The 25742-nt window shown below is 37.6% G+C and overlaps 1 protein-coding gene across 5 annotated transcripts in view; it reads right to left on the reverse strand.

Annotated features, from left to right (window-relative positions):
• Window positions 1-20761, reverse strand: part of LOC131150591 (uncharacterized) — a 55785-nt gene extending 35024 nt beyond the window's left edge. For 3 of the 5 annotated variants that reach the window (XM_058101428.1, XM_058101436.1, XM_058101413.1), the window contains exons 1-3: window positions 20550-20739; window positions 11586-11736; window positions 11018-11123 (exon numbers count right to left, since the gene is read on the reverse strand). In XM_058101428.1, coding sequence (XP_057957411.1) covers window positions 11018-11123; window positions 11586-11690 — 211 coding nt within the window. In that variant the 5' untranslated portion in view covers window positions 11691-11736; window positions 20550-20739. Of the gene's footprint in view, window positions 1-11017; window positions 11124-11585; window positions 11737-20549 lie in introns of all 5 variants that reach the window. The other 2 variants (XM_058101421.1, XM_058101444.1) reach the window with 2 other exon arrangements.
• Between the last annotated feature and the right edge of the window lie 4981 nt (window positions 20762-25742).

A 25742-nucleotide genomic window follows, 5' to 3' on the forward strand; every position in this document is an offset into this window, starting at 1 on the left:
TATGCTGCCTGGATATTTTGCCATTTCCCAGGTTGTTGGGATCGAACAATCTCCTCTGATTGTGCTGTAGTGGTCGTCTCTGCCACCTCTGACATTCTTCCCGAACAATGATCTCTTGGTGATTAAGGCCGATCACTCGAAACAGAAAAAAAATTTTCAGCAATGAAGGCTGAACAGAAAAGTAACGGAAACCACCAACAATGAAGGCTGGAAATGGTAGAAATAAGAACAGAAACTGCTCTAAGAAATTTCAGCAATGAAGCAACAGAAAAAGTGCAAAAATACTCTGTTTTTGAACTAAAAATCAGGGTAAAGCAGCAAAGGCGCAGCAGTAGGCTCTGATACCATGTCAGTTTTTTGGTCTGAATATCCCTTCCATAGGGTTTGCTTTCACTATATAGAAGAAATTTACATAGTGGGTGCCATATTTAGAGGCAGATTTCCAGCACCTAAATGCTGCCAGAATTTCAGGAACATGCTGCCAGAATTTCAGGCACATGTTCAGTGTCAGCATGCTGCCTGATTTGCAGCATTATTTATAGCTGTTTTATACAATATAAATATAAACTAAACTAAGCTATTTACATCATAGAATACAAGTCATTAAACATGTTTTCCCACACTATCATCTACTACCCTTCCTAAATCTGTTTCGGAAGCCTTAGCCCATTCTTGGTGGAGGGATGCTATGATTGAAGAGATGAACGTTTTACGTGACAATGGTACTTGGGACTTGGTACCCATTCCTCCTAACAATCCTGTGATTGGTTGTCTCTGAGTTTACACTATGAAAGTGAACCTTGATGGTTCTGTGGGTCGTCTGAAGGCCCATCTTGTTGCTAAAGGATACACTCAGGTGTATGGTCTGGATTATTCTGATACTTTTTCTCTGGTTGCTAAATTTACATCAGTATGTCTATTCATCTCCTTGGCTACTACTTGTCACTGGCCTTTGCATCAGCTAGGTGTGAAAAATGCCTTCTTGCATGGTGCCTTGAGGAGGAGGTTTATATGGAGCAACCACCTGGGTTTGTTGCTCAAGGGGAGTCAGGCTTAGTGTGTTGGCTCCAGAAGGCTTTATATGGTTTAAAACAGTCTCCTAGTGCGTGGTTTGATCATTTCAGTGGTGTAGTACTTGAGTTTGGTCTTCTACAGTGTGTTGTGGATCATTCCGTGATTTATCGTCATACTTCATGAAGTAGGATCCTTCTTGCTGTTTATGTGGATGATATTGTTATTACAAGTGATGATGATAAAGGTATTTGGAGTCTCAAAACATTTTCTACAGATTAAGTTTCAGATCAAGATTTGGAACAGTTGAAATACTTCTTAGGTATAGAAGTATCTAGATCTCATATCGAAACTATTGTGTCACAGAGGAAGTATGTTCTTGATATGTGTGATGAAACTGGCTTGTTAGGATCTAAACCGGTTGATACACCCATAGATCCTAACAACAAGTTCATGCCAGATATGGGCAATTTGCTACCTAATCTTGGATAATAACGGAGACATATTGGAAAGTTGAATTGTCTCACAGTTACTCAGCGAGATATATCTTTTGCAATAAGTGTTGTGAGTCAATTTCTAGATTCTCCAAGGACAAGTCATTGGGATGCAGTAATTCACACCTTGAGATATTTCAGAGGTGCACCTAGGAAAGGTCTTTTATATCGTGATCAATGTCACACTTATATCCATGGATATATAGATGTAAATTGGGTTGGATCGCCTTCCGATCGAAGATCCACCACCAAGTACTATATCTTGGTTGGTGGTAATTTGGTTTCTTGGAAGAGTAAGAAATAAACTGGGTGGCAAGGTCAAGTGCTAAATCATAATATAAATCTATGGCTCACACTGCTTGTGAACTTGTTTGGTTGAAGAACATGTTGGAAGAATTGAATTTTTCGCATTCTCAACCTATGAAGTTGATGTGTGATAACCAAGTTGCTCTCAATATTGCCTCCAACCTGGTCTTTCATAAGCATACGAAGCACATTGAAGTTGATTACCACTTTGTTCGAGAGAAACTTGTGCAGAAGCTCATAACAACCGCTTGTGTAAATTCAGACATGCAGCTTGTTGATTTGTTTACCAAAGCATTGGGGGGTGCTCGTGTTAAATTCATTTGTAACAAGCTAGGAGCGGATGACATTTATGCTTCATCTTGAGGGGGAGTGTTACAGGTTATATGTCTTTTAGTATTATCATTATTGAGTGTGTTAGTACATTAATTAGTGAGAGTTAGTAAGGGTATTATTGTTATTAGAATGTATTTAATTCGTATTATAAATAGAGGAAAAGACCTATCTTCAAATTAGGTCATTCATTTTAATTAAATCTTAACAAAAACCAATAGTCAAATCTGTGTCACCGGAATCGGGTCTAGAGATACTGTTATGCGAGAGAAAATACTAGCACCCCTTACACACACGTCCCATGAAAGGTATCCAATTAGTAAGATTAACTCCAAATTCAAATGACCAAGACTTTGTTTCCTCCTTTTCCTTACTCACCATTTTTATTTTTTTATATAAATATATATATTGGATAGCCTTGCATAAACAGAGATCGCCCTCACCTCAAGAGTCCAAAAGCAATCATAAACAAAGCTCTCAAATCTGTCGTTGGATTGGTTACAGATAATGGCAATGGACAATATATAAAAAGCAAGTAAATTGAAAATAAAATCGCATGCAAAATCAAATAGTCTAACATAGTTACTAGTGAACTCAAGGAGATTCCACCAGACTAACTACCCCCTTAGAGTATAAAGTGAGGTCCATATATCACAAAGAAGATGTATCATATCATAAGGGGCCCATGCACATGCATGCACGGGTAAAATAGAAAAGCATGCAAAATAACCATACATAATCAACAATCAATCATGTAAAAAGGATCAATAAAATATCAAAATGTATTGAAAAAATGGTCAAAAATGATCAAGGAATTTTCTAGAATTTTTATTGAATTTTTCTAGATTTTTCTAATATTTTATTTTATTTTTAAAGATTTATGACAAAATTTCTCTATTTTTTATTTTTTATTTTTATTCTATGATTTTCCTAACTCCCAAATTTTATGAATTTTTTGGAATTCTTCCTATACTTTTTGGTATTTTAAAATTATTTTTATGCATTTTTTATGGATTTTAAAATGATTTAAAAATAGAATTTCAAATTTATTACAAAACAAAAAGTGCCAACTCAAAAGGGCTCCACGACATGGATGATGTTAGCATGACGTCACTTGAAAATGTCACCCTAAAGTCAGCTGAGGGCATGAAAGAATCAGGAGCTAAGATGCGGCCTCTCTTGATGGAGCCGCATGTTAGTCACCCATGCTTACAAGATTAAAGGGCCCAATTGTGACACTTGTCCATGATCGAATCGTTGGATTTCGAGAATCCAGATCAGACACATGCCACCAGGCATATGTCTCAAGATCAACGGTTTGGAAGAAGGCCACTTGGTAGAAATCCAGCGGCCACATGTTTAATAGTCCAAATCAACCCCACGCAGACAAGATCCATGGACGGTGTCTTGAAGGTCCAGATTGGGACACACTTTCTTTAATCCTACAAGACACGTTAACATCGGCTAACTCATGTAGGAGAAATGCTTAAGATCCAAGGGACATATGGCATATGATCCAACAGGTGTGATTTTTATTATTATTATTATTATTAAGAATTACTTTTTTATTTTTTAAAGAGGACACGTGGCCTTGATGATTGGAGGACTGGTTCTAGTCAATGACAAGCCAAGCCTGTCAATAGCTTTAAAGCTTAAAACTAGACGCCAACCATGGATTCTTCATTTTCATCTCCTAGTTTCCTCCCCTCTTAAAACCTAATATTGCCTCACACAACTTACATGGATTCCATTTGCAAAGCTAACCTCTGTGCTACTAATGTCACATTTCATTGTGAGGTCTTAAGTACCTAAAGCTCTATCTCTCTCTTTCTCTCTCTGTGCTAGGTTATGGTCTCTGACTCTCTACTAGATGGGTGTGTGCATGTGTAGATACATATAGAATAGTTCTACACTGCAATTATATATGCCTATACAAGGCATAAACTATCATTTTTGCCTAAATTCGTGAAAGTTTAGAATGCCAATCAAGTACATGAATGAAGCCAAGATTTTATGGTTGGAGAGACCGAAATAAAATACATAATAAAAGTATTTAGAAATCAAATAAAATTTTAAAAACTTTTATTTATTGTATAGATTCTTTTTTGTTACTATACAAATAGATGGAACAAGCTAAATATATTAGGGAAAATTTTTAAAACAACATGAAGACAATTTTTTTTTTGTTTTTGTTTTGTGTTGTCAACAAATAGATGTCGTCAATATATATACTTCCTATGCCCCATTATCTTCATCCCTAATCAAGCACTCCCTTTTGGCCCTCCTAATTCCTGTTTCACAGCTTTTCCAAGTATAAGATATCACAATCTCAAAAGTCTGAACAGTATTACATTAAGCAATTCTCTTCTACAGCACTCACATTAGCACACATACCAATTATGAAATAGCCAAATTACTAAAAATGCTTGAACTTTTAGTATTGGTAGATACTGCCATAATAATTAGCAAATTATAAATATAAACGCAACCATAACTATTATGTCATGAATTAAATTATTGACCGTTTTGTACCATTGAAGACAAGGGAACCCTCTTAATCAATATTGGTTTTTAAAAGCCCAAAATTCCCTCTCATTTATATTAAACAAAAAGGCAGCAAGAGTATGATAGTAAAGATAAAAATACAGCTACCCTTTCAAATTAAAAATAGGGAGTTAGGGAGCTATGGAACACACAAAAAGCAAGCCGATTACTTGTACTAGAAAATCTATTCGTAAATTTATGCAGTCTTTTGTGGTATGAAGATGGCAAATTATCCACCATCTGCCACAAATTATCTTATCCAAATCATTATTAATCTGTCATTTAAATTAATCAAATATGGATTATGACTTTCTTATTTGATAACTACCTAATCCACCGTAAGAAATCCAATCTATTTACTTTGTCAGGTTAGTATTGAACCTATCTGTATAAGCTTTCCGCCTCCCCTAAGACAAGTTCAAATTGCCGCCCTACACTCTTTTTTCTTCCTTGCATAGTCACCACTAACTTTGAGTGTCAAGAAAGGTCCCCCAATGGCAACTTGGGGCCTCTCCAGATGTGTTTCTTTTGTTGTGCATGGATGGCTTGTTGGCATGGCAATTAGATTTACATGACAACTATTTGTCACCCACAACGGGGCTCGGCAAAATTGTGCAACCTCAACTCTAAACCATCGGTGCCGCTGCCACGTGCAAATCTAGAAAGCTGCCCAATTAGAGGGTGCAAATCCAGAAATCTGCCTTCTTAGAGGATGCAAAGCCACCTCCATAAAGGAGGTCACATACGAAAAGAGCAACGGCACCCTCTGGACAGCCCCTCAACCCCAAAACATGATCACGATGGATTAGTTGAACAACCCTCCAATTGAAGGATGCTTGGAGACCTACTAAATCAAAGATTCACCATTGAAATACCATGGCCATCCCCCACCACACAAAAAATGAGGGAGAGAAGGACTTAGTATGGCTAGTGTGCCAATTGATGACCCCTCCATCTTCAACAAGAAGTTCTAGTGACAAGTTTGAGTTGGTTATAAGACAAATGCATGGACAGAGGTAGGATGACACTAATTGGTTGGGATGTTGATCCGCCTTTCACAGCAAAGGTGTCAAGAATTGAGCTTGTTTAGGGCATTATGCTTGCATGTGACCATTAGTCTTGTGTGCATAGAATAGGTTACATAATAATATTTGTTAATTAAGTGTGTCAATGCCTTAGTATAGCATGGGAGTATGACTCCTTGGTCATTTTGATGTTTACTAGTGTCAGAGCTGAAACAACACATAAAGATCTTTAGGGGAGACTGAGCGTTCATCGGTCATGTAAAACTCATTAGCATTTGTTAAACATGTTTAGCCAACTAGCCACCCTCGCTAAACACATGTTGCCAACGGAGGGGTTGTGAATGAATTACATTGCTTCAATGTTTACCACGTGCTTGTCATTTGCTTTCTTGAATTCTTTACTACTTTAGCTTACTTTTTATTCAACTGTAAAGAATGTATTCTTTTGGTAAACCACGGTATACTTTGGTTGACTAGTTAAGCAAGAGTGCTTTAGTTAGTGCCATAAGACACTTCACAAGGTGTGAAGTGTTTGGCCCGTGACAGTTGGTATCAAAGCCTGGTTGATTGCTTCGTGAATTCAATTGCATTCATACTGTGGGGTTGTGTAAGCATCGGTAAGAAACCAAGCCAAACAATACCAAGAGAATTGAAGCTTTAGAGACACAGGCTGGGATAGCCAATAATGTGGCCATACAGATGACTAAACTTGCTAACTTGGTTGACGGCTTGACGCGTTGGAAGGATCACAAACAAATCAACAGGGTTCCATGGTGGACATGTCAAAAGACTTCCACGCTACTGTAAAAAGCTTTACAAATCCAATTAGGGGATCTGAATGCCAAGATGAATCTAATGGTTCGTGTTGCAAAAAATTGCAATTCTACGAGGATAGAGTATAAAAGAACAAAGGTGCCAGAACCCAAAGCATTTGGTGATGACTATGATGCTAAGGGGTTGGAGAATTTCTTATTTAAAGCTTGGACAATGGAAGGGACATGCGAATTTCACAGTTGTGCCAATGGACGATTTCCAAGTGATACTTGAAATGGAATTCTTGAGGGAGACTAAGGTAGTATCGATGTTGTTTTCCAATTCCCTTTGTTTCATAGGACACTACCCTTGCACAATGCGAGCCATAGCGAAGAAAGGGAACAATGAGAAGTTCCCTTAGTCATGCAGTTCAAAAAGGATTAAGGAGGGGTAAACAAATATATCTTGCCACATTGGTGGTGAATGAAGAACTAGGCTAAGAGCGGGTGCTTACTGTCATCCAAGTTGTGTTAGATGAATACAAACCTGTGATGTTAGACAAGCTATCTCACAATTTGCCTCCACAACAATATGTGGAGCATGAGATCAAGTTGTTGCTAGGAGTGAAGTAGCCTGCTAAAGGGCCATATTGGATGGCACCTACAGAGTTAGCAGAGTTAAGGAAGAAACTTGATGAGTTATTAGAAGCGAACTATATACGTCTTCCCAAAGCACCATTCTAAGAACCTGTTTTGTTTTAGAAGAAACATGATGGAAGCATATGAATGTGTATAGACTACCGCACATTCAACAAAGTGACTATGAAAGCAACAAGTATCCCATTCCATTGATTACTAGTTGTTTGATCAACTAAATCATGCCAAAGTACTTCACCAAACTTGATTTGCGGTTAGAATACAATCAGGTGAGGATAGATAGTGATGAGTGGAAGACTACTTGCGTGACATAGTATGAAGCGTATGAATTCTCGGAGATGCCCTTTGGGTTGATGAATGCACCAGCAATATTTTGCAAATTGATGAACTAGATATTTCATGAATACCTCAACAAGTTTGTCGTGGTATACCTAGATGACATTGAGGGTGAGCATAATTCTGTTAAAACCGAATTAACAAAGTAAATTCGGTCAGTTCAGTTTGGTTTGGTTTCTATTTTCATTGACTTTCGATTTTCAATTTTTGTTTTGGTTTTGGGATTTAATGTGTTTGGTTAACCGAATTAACTGAATAGTATATATTAATAATTAATAATTATATATATTATATATATATTAAAATGTTATATATTATACATATATTTTTTATTTTATACACATTATATATTTTATATATATTATATATGTTAAAATTTAAATATATTATATAAATTATATATAATAAAATATTAATTCGGTTAAAATCAGTTAACCGATTTAACCAAAATTCAGTTCAGTTGATTTTAGGTTCGGTTAATATGAAATTTTGGTTCGATTCGGTTAACAAGATTCTTTTAACCGAAATAGTTTGGTAATTCGGTTAATTAACCAAAATAACCATATCGACCAAATGCTCACTCCTAGAGGACATTGTTGTCTACAATTCCACTCTAGAGGAACATGAAGAACATCTACAGAAAGTGCTCAGTAAGATAAAGGAGAACAACCTCCATGTGAAGAAATAGAAGTGCTTTTTCGCCCAATGGAGCATCAAATTCCTTGAGCATATGATCGAGCAAGGTCACGTCCAAATGGATATGGAGAAAAAGAGGGGCTATTCAAGAATAGAAGATCCCAGTGACAAAGGAAGGAGGTGCATTCCTTTCTTGGACTTGCCAACTACCATCACAAGTTCGTGGAGGGGTACACGAGGAGAATTGCCCCATTTACAGAACTACTAAAGAAGCCATGATGCAAGATCCAAAACTTGCTCTACTAGACATCATAAAGTCCTTCGAGGTACAAACAGATGCATCAAACTATGCCCTTAGTGGAGTCTTGTTATAGGATCGGCATCCTATTGCGTATGAGAACTTTAAGCTTAATAAAACAAAACGAGAGTATAGGTCCAGAGAAGGAGATGCTAGCGGTGATCAATTGTCTTCACATGCGGTGGCATAACGTACTTAGGAATAAGTTTGTGGTGAAGATAGATAACTCAGTTGTAAGTCACTTCTTCAAACAACTAAAGTTATCAACCAAGTAGGCTCGTTGGCAAGAATTCCTAATGGAATTTGATTTCTTATTTGAGCATAAGGTGGGGCAAATGAACCAAGTGGCAAAGCATTAACTAGGAAAGTCAGGCTTGCAGCCTTACAGATGGTAACACACTTGACAATAAGTATGGTACCATGACAATACAAGAGGGCAATAAGGAGAACTTTGTCAAAGATCTAGTTGCCCAAAACTTCATGGAGTTGGTGGAATAGGGCAAAGCATGCCAATTCTAGTTAGAAGATGGGTTGGTGATGACACATTGTAACCGTATCTTTGTGCCCCAAGTTGAAAATCTGAGGAAGACAGTATTGAGAGAGTGTCATGACATCGTGCGGATAGGACATCCAAGATGGCATCATAGTATGGCATTGTTGAAGTAAAGGTATAACAAACCACACATGTGTAATGAGGTGGTCGGTATACTTGAACTTGTCTCACCTGCCATCAAGACAAGGTGTAATGGAAGAAGATTGTAGGATTGTTGAAGCACCTTCCAGTAAAAACGATACTCTCGTAGAATGTCTTGCTTGACTTTGTCACCAACATGCCAAGAGTTGGAGACGTTGAGTCTATAATCCTAGAAAAGGCATATTTTTTAAGTAAGGTCCTTTTATTCCTACACCAAAGTCGGCCGAGGAGACATCCCACTGGTTTTTCAAACATGTGGTTAAATATTGGGGTGTTTTGCATGACATGTCAATGACCGAGACTCAAAATTCACAGGCAATTTCTGGACAAAACTTTTTAGAATCCTCAACTCACAATTTGACATCTCTTCAAGCTACCACCCACAATTGATGGATAAACAGAGAGATTCAATGTGCTACTAGAGGAGTACTTGCGCCATTTCATCACTACAAATCAAAAGAATTGTGTGCAACTACTTGACATGACTCTGTTCTATTTCAATGACCAAAAAAGCTCAACAATAAATAAGATTCCTTTTGAGCTTGTTAAAGGCTAGCAGTCGTCGTTACCTCACATAGTGGATGAGTCATACAAAGGAAAGATTCTAAGAGTATACATCTTCACCAAAGAATGGTGAAAAATGCAGAGATCACTCAAGCGTACCTAGGGCCAACTTCCAAGCAGATGAAGAAGTCAGCAAATCAAGGGAGAAGACAATTGCACTTCAACATGAATGACTTGGTGTTTATTAAGATCCATCCAAAACAGATAAAGTCACTAGGTAGTCAAGATAGGAGACTACTCCGCAAATATGAAGGACAGACCCCATCTTGGTGAAAGTCGAGAAGGCCTCTTACAAGGTTGATCCTCTTGCTTGGATGAAAGTGCATCCAATGTTTCATGTCAACTGCCTCAAGCAATTCAATGTCGACACTGAAGATCCAAGCAAAAACTCAATCAACCAAACACCACTAAAGATAGCGCAACCTGATAGAAAGGAAGTTGAAGTCATCCTTACATACCTGAGTTCACATCAAGGAAAAAGCAACACAAATTCTTAGTGAAGTAGAAAGACCTTCGAGACGAAGAAATTAGTTGCATGTCAGCGAAAGATTTGCAACTGTCGTTGAACAAAGTTGAAGAGTACCTAGCATCAAAGTCTACATGGACGTCAACTGCATAAATGGGGGAGAATGTCATGAGCCAAGCTTGTTCAAGCATTGTGCTCGCCTATAACTACTTTCCTTACATGCATGGGATGGGTTACCATCATGCAAATTGTAGTATAAGTTTTATTAATTGTGTCAAAGCCTTAGTGTAAAATGGGAGTATGACTCCTTAGTCATTTTGATGTTTCCTAGTGGCAAAGCTAAAATAGAATATAAAGCTCTTTAAGGGAGGGTGAGCGTTCATTTGTCTTGTAAAACTCACTAGCATTTGTTAAGCGTATTTAGCCTATTTACCTCTCTCGCTAAACACAGGTTGCATATGAAGGTGTTGTTAATAAATCACTTTGTTTAAATGTTTACCGCATGCTTGTCATTTGCTTTCATAAATTGCTTGTTGCTTCCGCTTAATTTTCATTCAAATGTTGTGAATGTGTTTTTGTGGTAAACCATGATATACTTTCACTTACTAGCGAAGCAAGAATGCTTTAACTAAGGCCGCACAGCCCTTCACAAGGTGTGAAGTATTTCCCCATGACAAAAGGTCACTCCCTTGCCTAGTTGGTTGAAATTTCCTCACACAAAGGCAGATGAGAAGGGCACCAATCCAATTGACACCATGTTCAACATTTTGATATTGTTGCACGAAGCCCCCAATCCCATTATGTGTTTTGCATTCATGACAACATTGCAAACTGGAGTAAGTTCAATTGATTTATCTAGAATAAGTTGACTAATTGAAGTGAAACCGCACATAACAGAATTTACCATTTATTTGGCGCTCACATTTCACCAATTTATGATCAATAATTTCCTCTCCATATGTAACGTCCGCCCCATATTGCGCAGCTAGTAACCTAAAAGGTAACGTGCCCTATATATCAACAAAAGGAACACCACCAAAAATGAATCAAACTGAATTGCAAAGATACTAAAATCTAATAGTGGAGAACACCAAACTATGAATGAAAAAGCATGTTTCCATAACAGCACAAAATTTCCCAACATATGAGTAGTTTTCAACAGCAGTCCGGACTTTGAAACCCTACGAAGCTCTGTTTGATTTCTACAGAGAAAGAAAAAATGCAGAAAAAAAAGAGACTAATTTTTAAAAAATTACGGATATTTTCAATTTTCTAGCTGAAGAAAATTTTTATAAAAAATCCATCAAAGAATAACAGAAAACACAACATCCCAAAATTTTCTCTCATTTTCCTCAGCCTTCTGGGCAACAAAACAGAAAATTGCAAAAATAATAACCAAATTATTGCCAAAAAAAATCAAGAACTGGATCATATTATGATTAAGGTTTGTTTAAAAGAGTGTTTTAACTCACAACTCGAACCATAGGCGCAAGGACAAGCTTGTTCTCGTACTCCATCTTCTTAACAGTGCGTCGCCCAGCTGGAAATTCATGTGAATTGAGCGAAGGACAACTCATAGCATGGGCTGTACTTGGGTGCCCCTACCACTGGCTATTTGAAGGGCTTGAAGAAATTTTATAATTACTCAATAAAGTAATTTTCAACAATTATAATTACTAATTTATGTTTAGAGCATAAATTGTAACTCTCTAAAAAAAATACTTGATTCAAATATGACCTAAATGTACATAATTTCAATTTTAATTCTAAAACCTAAGCATTAAACTCTTAAACACTAATCATCCAAGTCCTCCCCTCCCTCCCAACTCTTGTCTCAATTAGCATACAAAAACTCAAAATAACAACAAAAAAACCAAGCCTTAAGTCCCACTAGGTGGGGTCGGCTATAAGAACCTTTTCCACCAATTTATGCGATCATGGACCATTTCTTTTGACAGATTTAGGAATATTAAATGCTTACTCACTATCTCCTCCCAAGTTATTTTAGGTCTACCCCTACCCCTTCTACAGCCCCTCACAGTAACTAAGATGACCCCTTTGTTCTGAAATGGAAAATGAAACATGATTTAGGTAAAAGAGTCACTAGGTGATGCTTGGTAATATAATTAATAGGAAGAGGCTGGAAAAGTTTAAATAGACACCAATGCCAACATCAATATATGAATTGATTAGTTATGTGAAAAGCGTCCTCAGTCCATACGACTCATGTCTGCAGCCATATATAAAATGTTTGGTTCAATGCAGTATACATCCGCTCTTTTTTCTATATAGTATAGAATAGTTCACACTTCACATTCCAACCTCCGGTCGTCTGCATTAAAATTAATGTTGTAGCCAACTAGCTAGCTAGCTGCTATTCCATTCATCATCTTCACTAACTATGTATATAAATGGCACTGCATGCTCGGAATATGCATGTTTCAGTTTGTCCATTTTAAAATGCACAGCCAAACTAAAGTGCAGATCGAGTCACAATTGCCAAAGAGATTTAAAGTTGCAGCATTCTGCATATGAATGATTGCATATGATCGTTAACATAATTGAGCTAGGGAGGAAGAGATTAACATCAATTGCCTAATTTGTGTTTGGTTCTATTGAGGTTTGGACTTCTTTTTCTCTCTTTTCACATGCTAGAAACCCGCAGTTGGACTGTGTTTGGGGCATAAGACATGAACAGGTTGGTCCTTCGGTGGTCTCGACCATATGCCAGCATATGTATGGTCATATTCACATTCAACTTAAAATTGATGGGGCATTTTCTAAATATGCAAATAAGCTCAAGTGCCAACCATATATTGATGTGCATTGACTAGCTAGTTACTGCATAGTATCCACCCTTCATAATTATGAAAGGGGACTTAGAGAGTAATATTACACTTGATTTGCGAAATGAAATTAAGTAAAAATGGAATAGTTATTGTCTGGATGTAGAATTGGCATTATTTTGAAACAAATGACCATAACAACATTGGTACCACTAACACTAACCAACATGAAATAATTGTTTAAGAATAACTATTCATAAATTCTTAGTGAAGTAGAAAGACCTTAGAGACAAAAAATCAGCTGGATGTCAACAAAAGATTTGCAACTGTCTAATTTTACACTAGGCATTTACACAACTAATAAAACTTATACTACGATTTACATGATGGTAACCCATCCCATGCATATAAGGCAAGTAGTTATAGGCGAGCACAATGCTTGAAAAAGCTTGGCTGATGACATTCTCCCCCATTTATGTAGTTGATGTCCTTGTAGACTTTGATACTAGGTACTCTTCAACTTTGTCCACAAACAGTTGCAAATCTTTCGCTGACATCCAAGCTGATTTCTTCATCTCTAAGGTCTTTTTACTTCACTAAGAATGGGTGTACATTATACTATATGCATCTGAAATATTGAAAAATTATTTCTCAAAAGACATCAATTGTGCTAATATATTTCTTCTTTTCTTCTTAAATTAACAAATAAATTAAAATTTTAATAATTATCTATTTTCTTTAATTTTTTTGTAACCTTGTGTTTGGGAACATGTATTTCGGGGCCATGAATTTGGATTTGGATTAATTTGAACAAGTTGTGATACAATTTTATATTATATTTCATTCAAATCCAATACAAATCCAAATTCAAGACCTTTCCAAACATAGAATAAGTTCTAAGCAAATCTTTGCAGCCTAACTTGTGGCTTATTCATCTTCATAACATATAAAATATTAACATGTTGTTGAATGAATTATATATGCTGTGCATTTTAAAATGAACAAACTAAAACATGCATATTCCAAGCATGCGGTGCCATTTATATACATAGCTAGTGAAGATGATGAATCGAAAAGCAGCTAGCTAGCTAGTTGGCTACAGCATTAATTTTAATACAGACGGCAAGAGGTTGGAATGTGAAGTGTGAACTAATCTATACTATATAGAAAAAAGAGTGGATGTAGAAAGACCTTAGAGACGAAGAAATTAGCTGGATGTTAGCGAAATATTTACAACTGTCCGTGAACAAAGTTGAAGAGTACCTAGCATCAAAGTCTACAGAGACATCAACTGCATAAATGGGGGACAATGTCATGAGTTGAGCCAAGCTTGTTCAAGCATTGTGCTCCCCTATAACTACTTGCCTTATATGCATGGGATGGGATGCCATCATGTAAATCGTAGTATAAGTTTTATTAATTGTGTCAATGTCTTAGTGTAAAATCGGACAGTTGCAAATCTTTCGCTAACATCCAGCTGATTTCTTCGTCTCTAAGGTCTTTCTAATTCACTAAGAATTTGTGAATAGTTATTCTTAAACAATTATTTCATGTTGGTTAGTGTTAGTGGTACCAATGTTGTCAGTTTTAAAATATGCCCATCCTACTTCCAGACAATAACTATTCCATTTTTACCTAATTTCATTTGGAAAATCAGGCATAATATTACTCTCTCTAAGTCTCATTCCATAATTATGAAGGGTGGATACTATGTAGTAACTAGCTAGTTATTGCACATCAATATATGGTTGGCACTTGAGCTTATTTGCATATTTAGAAAAAGCCCCATCAATTTTAAGTTGAATGTGAATATGACCATACATAAGCCGGTATATGGTCGAGATCACCAAAGGACCAACTTGTCCATGTCTTATGCCCCAAACACAGTCCAACTGCAGGTTTCTAGCATGTGAAAAGAGAGAAAAAGAAGTCCAAACCTCAATAGGACCAAACACAAATTAGGAAACTGATGTTAATCTCTCCCTCCCTAGCTCAATAATGTCAACGATCATATGCAATCATTCATATGCAGAATTGTGCAGCTTTAAATCTCTTTGGCAATTGTGGCTCAATCTGCACTTTAGTTTGCCTGTGCATTTTAAAAATGGACAAACTGAAACATGCATATTCCAAGCATGCAGTGCCATTTATATACATAGCTAGTGAAGATGATGAATGGAAAAGCAGCTAGCTAGCTAGTTGGCTACAGCATTAATTTTAATGCGGACAACAGGAGGCTGGAATGTGAAGTGTGAACTAATCTATACTATATAGAAAAAAGAGTGGATGTCTACTGCATTGAACCAATCATTTTACATATGGCTGCAGGCATGAGTCGTATGAACTGAGGACGCTTTTCACATAACTAATCAATTCATATGTTGATGTTGGCATTGGTGACTATTTAAACTTTTCCAGCCTCTTCCTATTAATTATAATACCAAGCATCACCTAGTGACTCTTTTACCTAAATCATGTTTCATTTTCCATTTCAAAACAAAGGGGTCATCTTAATTATTTATGACATTCATTTTGAGTTTTTGTGTGTTAATTGAGACAAGAGTTGGGAGGGAGGGGAGGACTTGGATGGTTAGAGTTTGAGAGTTTAATGCTTAGGTTTTAGAATTAAAATTGAAATTGTGTACATTTAGGTCTGTTGTTCACCACACCAACAATCACCCGGGTCTAATACCAATTATTGTTCTCAACAATCAGCCCTCACAAACCAATTTTCGGTGCCGAGTGTGCGCAGCGGAAGACCTCATACGAACTCTCACGAACAATCAATGGAACAAGCAAGCAAGCACTCGATGATGAACTATATGAGCCTAGCAATCACTCAACAATGAGAATCAATGAAAGTACCAATCAAAAACACAAGAATTAACGTGGTTCGGCAATTTGCACATCCACGGGAGCAGCGGTTGTGTTCACTATGAACAATGAAGCTTACAAGCCTTCTCAAACTTACACTAAGCTTAAACCAACTAGGGTTACATAATAATCAATACGTTCTTTTTTTGTTTTGATAAGTAATAAGTTTATTGATATCAAAATGAACACCAAACACACAAGGAGTGTACATGGGATAAACAAATCAAAAACAGAAATTACAAGAATCTAGTAACTCAACAACATAAGAAAATGATTGGTTTCGCAAAGCAGCCAACCAATCCATCAAAGTTGTAAAGAAAAATAGCTTCAGGTCTGAAATGGATCTTTCCTTATCTTCACAACACCTACTATATCTCTCCCTCCAAAGACACCACAATAAAAAATGAGGAACTATCAACCAAAAAAACCCATTTCGATAACGACCAAATCTGCCTTGCCAACATGCTAGAAATCCCACTACAGATTGCAGCATAACCCAACTCACTCCAAACAAATCCAACACCATAACCCACAAAGTCCCACTACATAATAACCAATACATATCAATCTAATGCCTACAGAAGACCTATAGTTAATCAAAAACACTTCTATAGCAATCCCCCGGAGGAAATTCCCTCAAAAACTCCCAATTTTCTGACCTCGGATTAAAAAATTTGTGACGTTCGCGAGTGAAACCATCGACGATTACACCCCAAACTGTCAACAGTTTGCCCTCAAGGCTGCACCCTGCACCTCTCTCTTGGTCCCTCGTTTCACGGTGTTTTCCCCGGTACATGCGTTCTACTCAGAATATGAACCACATCCCTAACAATCTCCACCTTGGCAAATATTCACCACTTAAGAGAAATCCGAACGCATAATCCCCTGCTCTTCCACCCGAGGTAGTAGATTGGGACCCGCATCCCATCTAATGCTTGGAGACGTAAACCAAGTCCAAGCCATGCTTGAACTTGACAGTGGTAACAAGAACTCCACCTACCTAAACACCCAACTCTTTGAACGATCCTCTAAACCACAATACTGCCTTGGCAGCCTCAGCCTCAACCACTGCCAAGAACTCCGATACAGTTGTAACTAGGGCACCCTGAGAATGTACTCTAGACTTCCAAAAATTAGGCCTTCCAACAACATACCCCATTGCAAGCCTCCTGTCTTCCAAGCCCCCTATGTAGTCTCCATCTACGAACCTCACAACTAACGGAACCCTTTGTTGCCCACCCAAGTACCTAACTGCACTAGCGTAGGAAACCTTTGACACATTCCGAACATCCCCGTTTGTCCTCAAGTACTGAGCGGTAGACTGTTTACGTAGATTTGCCAACAGTGTTCCAGTGACCAGTTTAGCATTAACCATGCTAAACCTCTCCAATACCTGATCCACAGAACTACCCTGAGATAGCCACAATCTCTATATAGTTTGTCCATATAACCACCCCTGAGATAACACCAATCTCCCTGCAGCTATGACCACAAAGTCACCCCGAGATAACCCATCTCCCTATAACTTTATACTTGCAAATCTCCAACTCAAGAATACTCTTGGTAATACCCAAAACCTTCATGTCAACTTCCATTCTCAATAGAGTCTTCAACTGATTTATCTCAATTGAAACCTTCCCAGCAATCGGCATATCATTCACATAAAACAATAGAATACTTGCCCACTTGCAGCCTATCAACCTCTCCCCCTCTGGGAGCTCCACCAACCCACACGTCTGATTCTTATACAGTAACTTCATCTCCTCCACCATGGCACCTATCCACATACCTTTCTCCTGGTCGTGCACTGCATACCTTTCTCCTGGTCGTGCATTGCCTCCTGAAAGGTAGTAGGATCCTTCCTGGTAGTAATGGTTGCATAAGACATCAGATCATACCTGGGCGGTGGCCTGATAGTGCCTCTAAGCCTATTGTGATCCTGCTGGTCTCTCGAACTTAAACTCCCTGCATCATGACCAACATCATCTCTGCCCTAAGTTTGTAGCTCCACCTACATCACAATCTTCTTTCTACTCCAGTTTATCCTATGATATTACAAGTCTCCTGAGTTAGAACTCCCTACACTTCTGCTCTGAGTCTCCAACTCCACTTACACAACATGCTCATTGCTACTATCGCAACTTTCTGGCACTCGTTTCTCTTCATCTACCTGAGTATGCTGTCCTATGGCTTTAGCACCTAAGACCATGTCTCCACCAATCGCTACCCTGTTTGCAATTGGATCACCCAACTTGAACCCATCTTTCTTTTATACTAGAAAGATGCATTCTGGACATCACACCAAACCTAGATCCCACCTCACTAGAAACGTGCATAACTGGACCTCCAAACTCTTTCAAACCAGAGAAGTTTACCGCATAACCTGTCCAAGCCTCTCCTGCAACTCTCCCATCTATTGATATTTTTGGCAATCGATTAATTGAGAAACGCATCATACTCGCTGAGTTCACCAAGATGTCCCTTGCAAGCCCTGCATACACCATGCCCTACTCACAAAACTCCTCGAACACCAGCGTACTCAGCACCAATATTTAACCTGAGGAACTCTCTCCTGGTGGTACTCCACCTCAGCCACAAGTTAAACCTGGAAAACATCTCCAACTTGTGCCGCATGAGATACCCCCAGACTTTTCGTGATAAGCTCACGAAGTACTCATGTCCAATTTGTGATGCTGTCATCACCGGTCCCCAAACACCCATAACAAAGTAGTTAAGAATACCCACCATTTTGTATGTGGTTATGTTACACAAAACAGTATTACCTGACTCAAAACTCTCAATTGCAACTCCACCTACAACTGTGTTACCTTGCAGTGTATAGAGAATCCCTGCTATCCTCTATTCCTTCATCACCATCAATACGCCATCACACATCCTCATCATCTCGCCTTTAGACTTGTAACTATACCCGCTACAATCCAAAACACCAAATGATATCATGTTTTTCCGTAGATTGAGTACATGTCTTACCCCACACAACATCCTAACCACACCATCATACATCTTGATCCTAATATCCCCCATTCCTATAACTTTGCAGACTGCACCACTTCCCATCAAAATAGAACCAGGACTCACCAATTTGTAAGTGGTGAACCAGGCTTTGTTGGGCGTCATGTGAAAAGAAAATCCCGAGTCTAGGATCCAAGAACCCGTGAGGCATTCTGAACCAGATGAAATAGAAAACATCTCACAGTCACTACTCCCTGAGTCCCCTTCTTCCACTACATTCACCGATCTTAACGAACCCTCTTGAACTTTTGCCTTTCCCTTCTCCCACTCCGAACATTTGGGTTTTATATGCCCTAATTTCCCGCACTTAAAACAGCGAACATCCTTCCTCCTCCTGGATTGAGTTTTATTACCACTCAATCCACTCCAAGACTTGCCTCTCCCACGATACTAATTACCCTTCACCACGAGCTTTTCACCATGTGAACTCTCATCGTTGGCCTTCTTCCTTTGATGGAACCTCAACAATGCACTCGTGATGTCCTCCAACTTTAGGGTTTCTTTTCCCCAAGTCAACATCGTAACTAGATTCTCATATGTAGGCGACGTAGGTAGGAAATTCAGCAGCATCAAAGTTTTTCCTCTTCCTCAATCACTAATGATCTGATTAAATGTGTTGATGTGTTGAATCAAGTCCAAACCCTCTGTCATCTTAAGCAAATATAATATTCGTCAATGACTTAGACATGTACCGACGCTCCAATTTCAGACAAACCGCTGCTGACAAGTCCTCATCCATGACGTGATACAACACGTCATCAGCTAGACATAACCTGATAATGGACACAGTTTTCGAACTTACCAACCTCGAACCTCACAAAAGAAATCCCAGTCATTGTGAATCAACAACTCTGATGCCACTTGTTGTTCACCACACCAACAATCACCCAGGTTTGATACCAATTGTTATTCTCAACAATTAGCCCTCAAAAACCAATTGTCGGTGCTGAGTGTGCGCAGCAGAAGATCTCACATGAACAATCAATCGAACAAGCAAGCAAGCACTCGATGATGAACTATACGAACCTAGCAATCACTCAACAATGAGAATCAATGAAAGCAACAATCTATGTCCACAGGAGTAGCGGCTGTTTTCACTATGAACAATGAAGCTCACAAGCCATCTCAAGCTTAAGCCAAGCTTAAATCAACTAGGGTTACATAATAATCAATATATATTAATCTAATGCGTACAAAAGACCTATAGTTAATCTAAAACACTTTTGTAGCAATCCCCCCGGAGGAAATTCCTCCAAAAACTCTCAATCTTCTGATCTCGGATTCGAAAATTCGTGACGTAGTAAAAATTCAAAAATGAATTAAATTGAATTGCAAAGATACTAAAATCTAAAAGTGGAGAACACCAAACTATGAATGAAAAAGCATGTTTCCAGAACTGCACAAAATTTCTTGACATATAGTTTTCAACAGCAGTCCAGGCTCCGAAACCCTAAGAAGCTCTGTTTGATTTCTACGGAGAAAGAAAAAATGCAGAAAAAGAAGAGACTAATTTATTTTAAAATTACGGATATTTTCAATTTTCTAGCTGAAGAAAATTAAAAAAAAAAAATCCATCGAAGAATAATAGAAAACACAACATCCCAAAATTTTCTCTCATTTTCCTCAGCTTTCTGGGCAACCAAACAGAAAATTGCAAAAATAATAACCGAATTATTGGCCAAAAGAATCAAGAACTGGATCAGATTATGATTAAGGTTTGTTTAAAAGAGTGTTTTAACTCACAACTCGAACCATGGGCGCGAGGACAAGTTTGTTCTCGTACTCCATCTTCATCACAGTTCGTCGCCCAGCTGGAAATTCATGTAAACTGAGCAAAGCATGGGCTGTGCTCGGGTGCCCCTACCGCTGGCTATTGATGGAGTTGAAGAAATTTTATGGACCGATGTCCAGAAATTATATGGGCCTATCTGGACTTGCATTCATTCTAACTTGCCAATTGTAAATGGGCTGGAAGTCCATGCTATATCGTGAAAATAAAATTTTTTTAAAAAAAAATTTACTCTGATATTATACTTTTTATTTCAAAAAAAATTATTTGTCATATATGAGAGTACAGAGTAACAACCATGAGTATAGACCGTAGTGGTCAAACATAATATTTTGTTTAATTGTTCTATGCAAAGCATAATCATAAAATTTTAAGTCACGTGTTCTTACAAACATGGAAAGGCACCAATTAAGAACACCTAATAAAACAAATTTAAAACAAAAAAAAAAAAAGACAAGAAAATAAAAAGAAAATAATGATTCATGTGGTTTCGCAGTAGACCGGACTTGCATTTCGACATATAGCCTTTACAAAATCCCTCTCCTACATAAAATTATCTTAAGGTTTCAAGTCTCAATTACAAAAGAATGTGTGTGTACATGTGATAACCTTAACTCTAATTTTGGTCTACTATACAGACTTTCCCACATTCTCCTAATGCATTGCTGGGTTTTTTTCTTATTAGATAGGTTTTATACATAAAGGGCTTAGGGGTCCTTCAAGCCCTCTCGCCTTACACGAGAAACCTTCCTTTTTTTATACCAATTTCAAGTGCATAAGTACCCTTCTAAATATGAACAACAACCTAGCTGATTTTTATCTTTGAATCATATATATACACTTTTTTTTTCACGAAAATCTCAATTTTATTGATAACTCTCACTTATGGCAGATGAATATCGTGGTTACAAGCAGAACAAATGAGATTTACAATTAAGCTATCAAAATCATCTCAGGCATCAAAGTCAATACTAAAAAACCAATACCATTATCTAACTAAAACAATATAAACATGCTTATATGTAATCAAAAGCAAACAAAACAAATATAAACAAATTACCTGCAAAATGATGTCAATTACCTACAAACATAAACCAGAGGAAAAATGGGAAAAATCAAAAGATGACAATTAACAACGAAGGTTTGGAATACTCTTCTTATCCATATGAATGAGACTTCTCATTTTACTCGGCAACACATCACCTACAAAATATCTCCTCGTGTTGCCTCCCTCCCCTTGAAGAACCAAGAAATTCGCCATCTGATGACCTTCTCTAAGTTGGTGTTTTATAGAGAATAGAAGACCTTATAACTCTTCCTCTAACAATTCCCAAAAGTTCCATAAGTACTAGGAGGAACAAATTCCATGTGTGAGCCATCCCACCACCAATTTCGAGTCATTTTCAATACAAATATTATGATATCCCAACTCTTTACAAAGTCGAACACCATTAGTAAGAGTCCACAACTCCGCTTCATTGTTAGTACTTGACTTAAATTTTTCAGAGAAAGCGGCCTTAATATTTCTTGATGAGTCACAAATGATACCACCACCACCACCACCACCACAAGAACCTAGATTCCCTTTACGAGAGTCATCTATATTTAGTTTTAAACAACCTACTAGAGGCTTTTCCCAGACTGCTTTTCAAGGAGTTCTAAACTTCGATGTTTTCGTTTTCACCTGAAGTTCTTCTAATAAATTCTTATCTATAGAGGGCAGAGAACCCGTTTGTTGACTTTGGTGCAATCCCAAGAGGGGGGTGAATTGGAATTTTAAAACTTCTTCCTAGGTTAAACCAAATACTAGTAATACACAGCCTAGGGTCTTTCTAAGCATATAGCAATTACGTAGATAAAAGTAATATGCAGAAATTAAATCATGTGCATCATTCATAATATATCAAATACAACATACACGTGCAAGAATATAAAGTGCTGGAAATTAAAAGTAGACACATGATATGTTATCGAGGTTTCAGTTCAATACTGCCTGCGTCCTTGTCTCAGCTTGTAAGTCCATGGATTCCACTAATGCTCACTTAATGGGTGGAGCGGCGCCAGTTACAACCAGGTCAAATTATCAAGGCTGACCTCAACCTTTACACACTCTCCTTACGAGGCGGAGAAGGCCCTAACAATCCTTACGGGCTAGATTACCGCCCCCTCAGGCCACGCCTGGAATACAATCAGATAAATATAAAACTTTGCACACAAGTAAAGATATTTCTAACACAAACAGATTTGTACCGATACGCACAAGTAATAACCAATGCATTTCAAGATGATATGAACTATAAGCTCAACGCAAAATATGTGTAATAGCACTTTAGGTAATGTCAATAAGCAATCAAGCACACGAGTGTATTATCAATCTATCTTTAAAACAATATATGAATATAAATCAACCACAAGTAGGGTTTCAAAGATTTCCAAATAGTATAATCAAATATCTCAAAATGATTTTTGAAAACTTTAAGCACAAGAGATAATAGTAGCACAAACTTATCACAAAAAATATTCACTTTACAATCACAAGACAAGCTCAAGGCTCTTGCAATCAAAGTGCGAAGACTCACAAGCTATAAAGTTTCCCCACACAATGAATTTATTAATTAAATCAAAGGGAAGACTTTTGACTTAACTTTTAATCAAAAATCAACAAGCACTCAAAAACAATAAGAGTTTGAGCAATAATAGTAAGTGTAGGATCACTTGGAATACTCTCACTCAATGTTTTTTTTCAAGAGAATGATCAAAGGATGAGTATTCGGGTTGTGTATGAAGAAAGAGCTCACGAAAATTTTAGAGGAAATTTTCTTAATCCAAATCACTAATCTCTTCTTAATCTGTGTAAATGAGCATATATATAGGCACACTAAAAAATATTACCGTTGGGACACAAGGGTAATAATTAAAAAAAAAATTTAAACAAGTTTAACCTAATTAACCCCGTTTTACCCTTAATAACTCACGATAAAAACAGGTCAACCTGAGAGTTTCGATCGCCCGAGCCATAAGTTCAGTCACCCAAACACTCACAACTGGAAAAGTGCATTTTGTGCATTTGGATGCCCAGTGACAGGATTAGGTGGCTGAATCAAGGCGATTTTCAAAGTGCTCGACGTTTGGTTGCCCAGTTCTAAGTTCGGTCTGCCGAGCTTCAACATTCGGTCACCAATGGTTATAATAAACGTGAATTTTGGGTGCCTAGGAAAGGTGGAAAAGTCAATCATAAAAGTTCAGTCGATCGAGAACGTTTAGTTCATTTCGGTTCGATCACCCGAGCCCGGTCAAAAATTTTGACTTTCCATACATTCGGTCGATCGAGGCGTTGTCAATGCACAAGTTCAATCACCCGAAGCCCTTTCCAATTTAGAACTTAAGTCATATTTTAACCCCTGATAATCATAGATGTGACTTATAAACATAAAGGGGTTTTTCCAAGTGGTGTGTAGGGACCTATGGTTAGTATACGGCCAAGGCTTTTTAATTTAGCCTAAAAACCTGGCATCAGTCGACCGTCTGTGTATGATCATTTAAGCTTATAATCCCTGCCATACATGACATGCATCAATTATTACAATCCTTGAAAAATTAATATTACAACCCTGAATGAATTGAAATATAAATTACAACAATAAACACTTTGGATCTTCATTTCCCTTCAAGTCCATGTGCACCATATGATACTGTCAATTGATCCCACACACAAACTCAGGGCAAACATTAAATACCAAGGTATTTGTCATAATTAAAACGGGATATGCCTTATAAGGTCAACACCTTTACACCTTTTGCAATTCTTGCGAGTCAAAACCTTATAGATAACCAACTGCATTCCCCGACTCATACTTATCTTCCATGCGGGCTTTACAAAGTTTAAACCATAGTTTCCAAGAAATTATAGTAGGTAATAAACCGATGATCGTACCTTTTTGGGTTGATTATTTGGCACATCTGGACCATCTACTAATCTTCACCCTCCATGGTTCACCCTCAAAATTTAGAATTCAAAAAACAGAAGCTGTTCTCTTCCAAACCATACTTGCGATGGATCGTGTACTTAGACCATGATTGAGAGACTCTTCTTTTTTATCCATGCAGCAATTGCAACATGAGACCTTATCAAATCCCAGTTTCTGCACTCTCTCATCTATAGAAAGACATTGGAACATGGTTTTCCACATACAAGTCGATACTTTCTTAAGAAGTAGTTTATGCTAGACCCACTCCATCTACGAGCACTGCTTCCCTTTAATTCTTATCACCTCCCAAGCCGAGATGGTTGAAAATTTACCATTTATGGAAGGCTTTCAAATAAAAACATCAGACCCGGCTTTGTGCTTTATAGATGACAACAAAATCTCATCCGTTTTGGGGACCCCTACCAATTCTTTCAGCATATCAGTATCCCAATTTTCAAACCCCCAACAATCTTGAATCTTTAACTCGGGATGATGGACCGTGTAGGAACATTTGGCAAGAGGACTACTGCTCAACCAATTATCAAACCAGAAAAAAGTTTTTCCTTCTCTAACCTTCATATAAACATTCTCATAAACCTCTAAAAAAACCTTTAAGATTGTCTTCCAAAACCGAGAGCCCATAGGAGTAGAATTTGTTGAAGTCATGTGACCTGATATAACATATTTAGCCTTAAAGAAACGAGTCCAAAGATTATCTAACGTCATAAATCTCCAAGCAAACTTCATATGGAAAGACCTTTGAACATCATTAAGGTTCCTTATGCTAGCATCCCCTTCATCTAAGGGTTTACAAACCTTTGACCAAGCACACCTTTTCCTTTTTGCCCTACCATCACTCTCACCCAAAAAAAAAAGAAAAAAAGAAGAGAGAATGGAATTAATATTTCTGATCACCACCAAAGGAACTAAGAGAATCGCTAGGGTATTTTTTGCCATGCATGATAGAACATGCCTAATAAGGATGAGACTAATGTAGGACAGGATTGGTCGACCTAGTCTTATGGTTCAACCCTCACACAAGCACATACACTCAAACACTTGGATTTAAGAATTTATTAACCAAACATAAACACTATAAATTATGAGAAATTTCACATATTGTCGGATTTTTGAGAAGGTGTTTGATGTTGTCCAAAAAATAAGTCCCAAGAGTTCCTT

Source organism: Malania oleifera, chromosome 1 (genome assembly GCF_029873635.1).
Source record: "Malania oleifera isolate guangnan ecotype guangnan chromosome 1, ASM2987363v1, whole genome shotgun sequence".
Lineage (NCBI taxonomy): Eukaryota > Viridiplantae > Streptophyta > Magnoliopsida > Santalales > Ximeniaceae > Malania > Malania oleifera.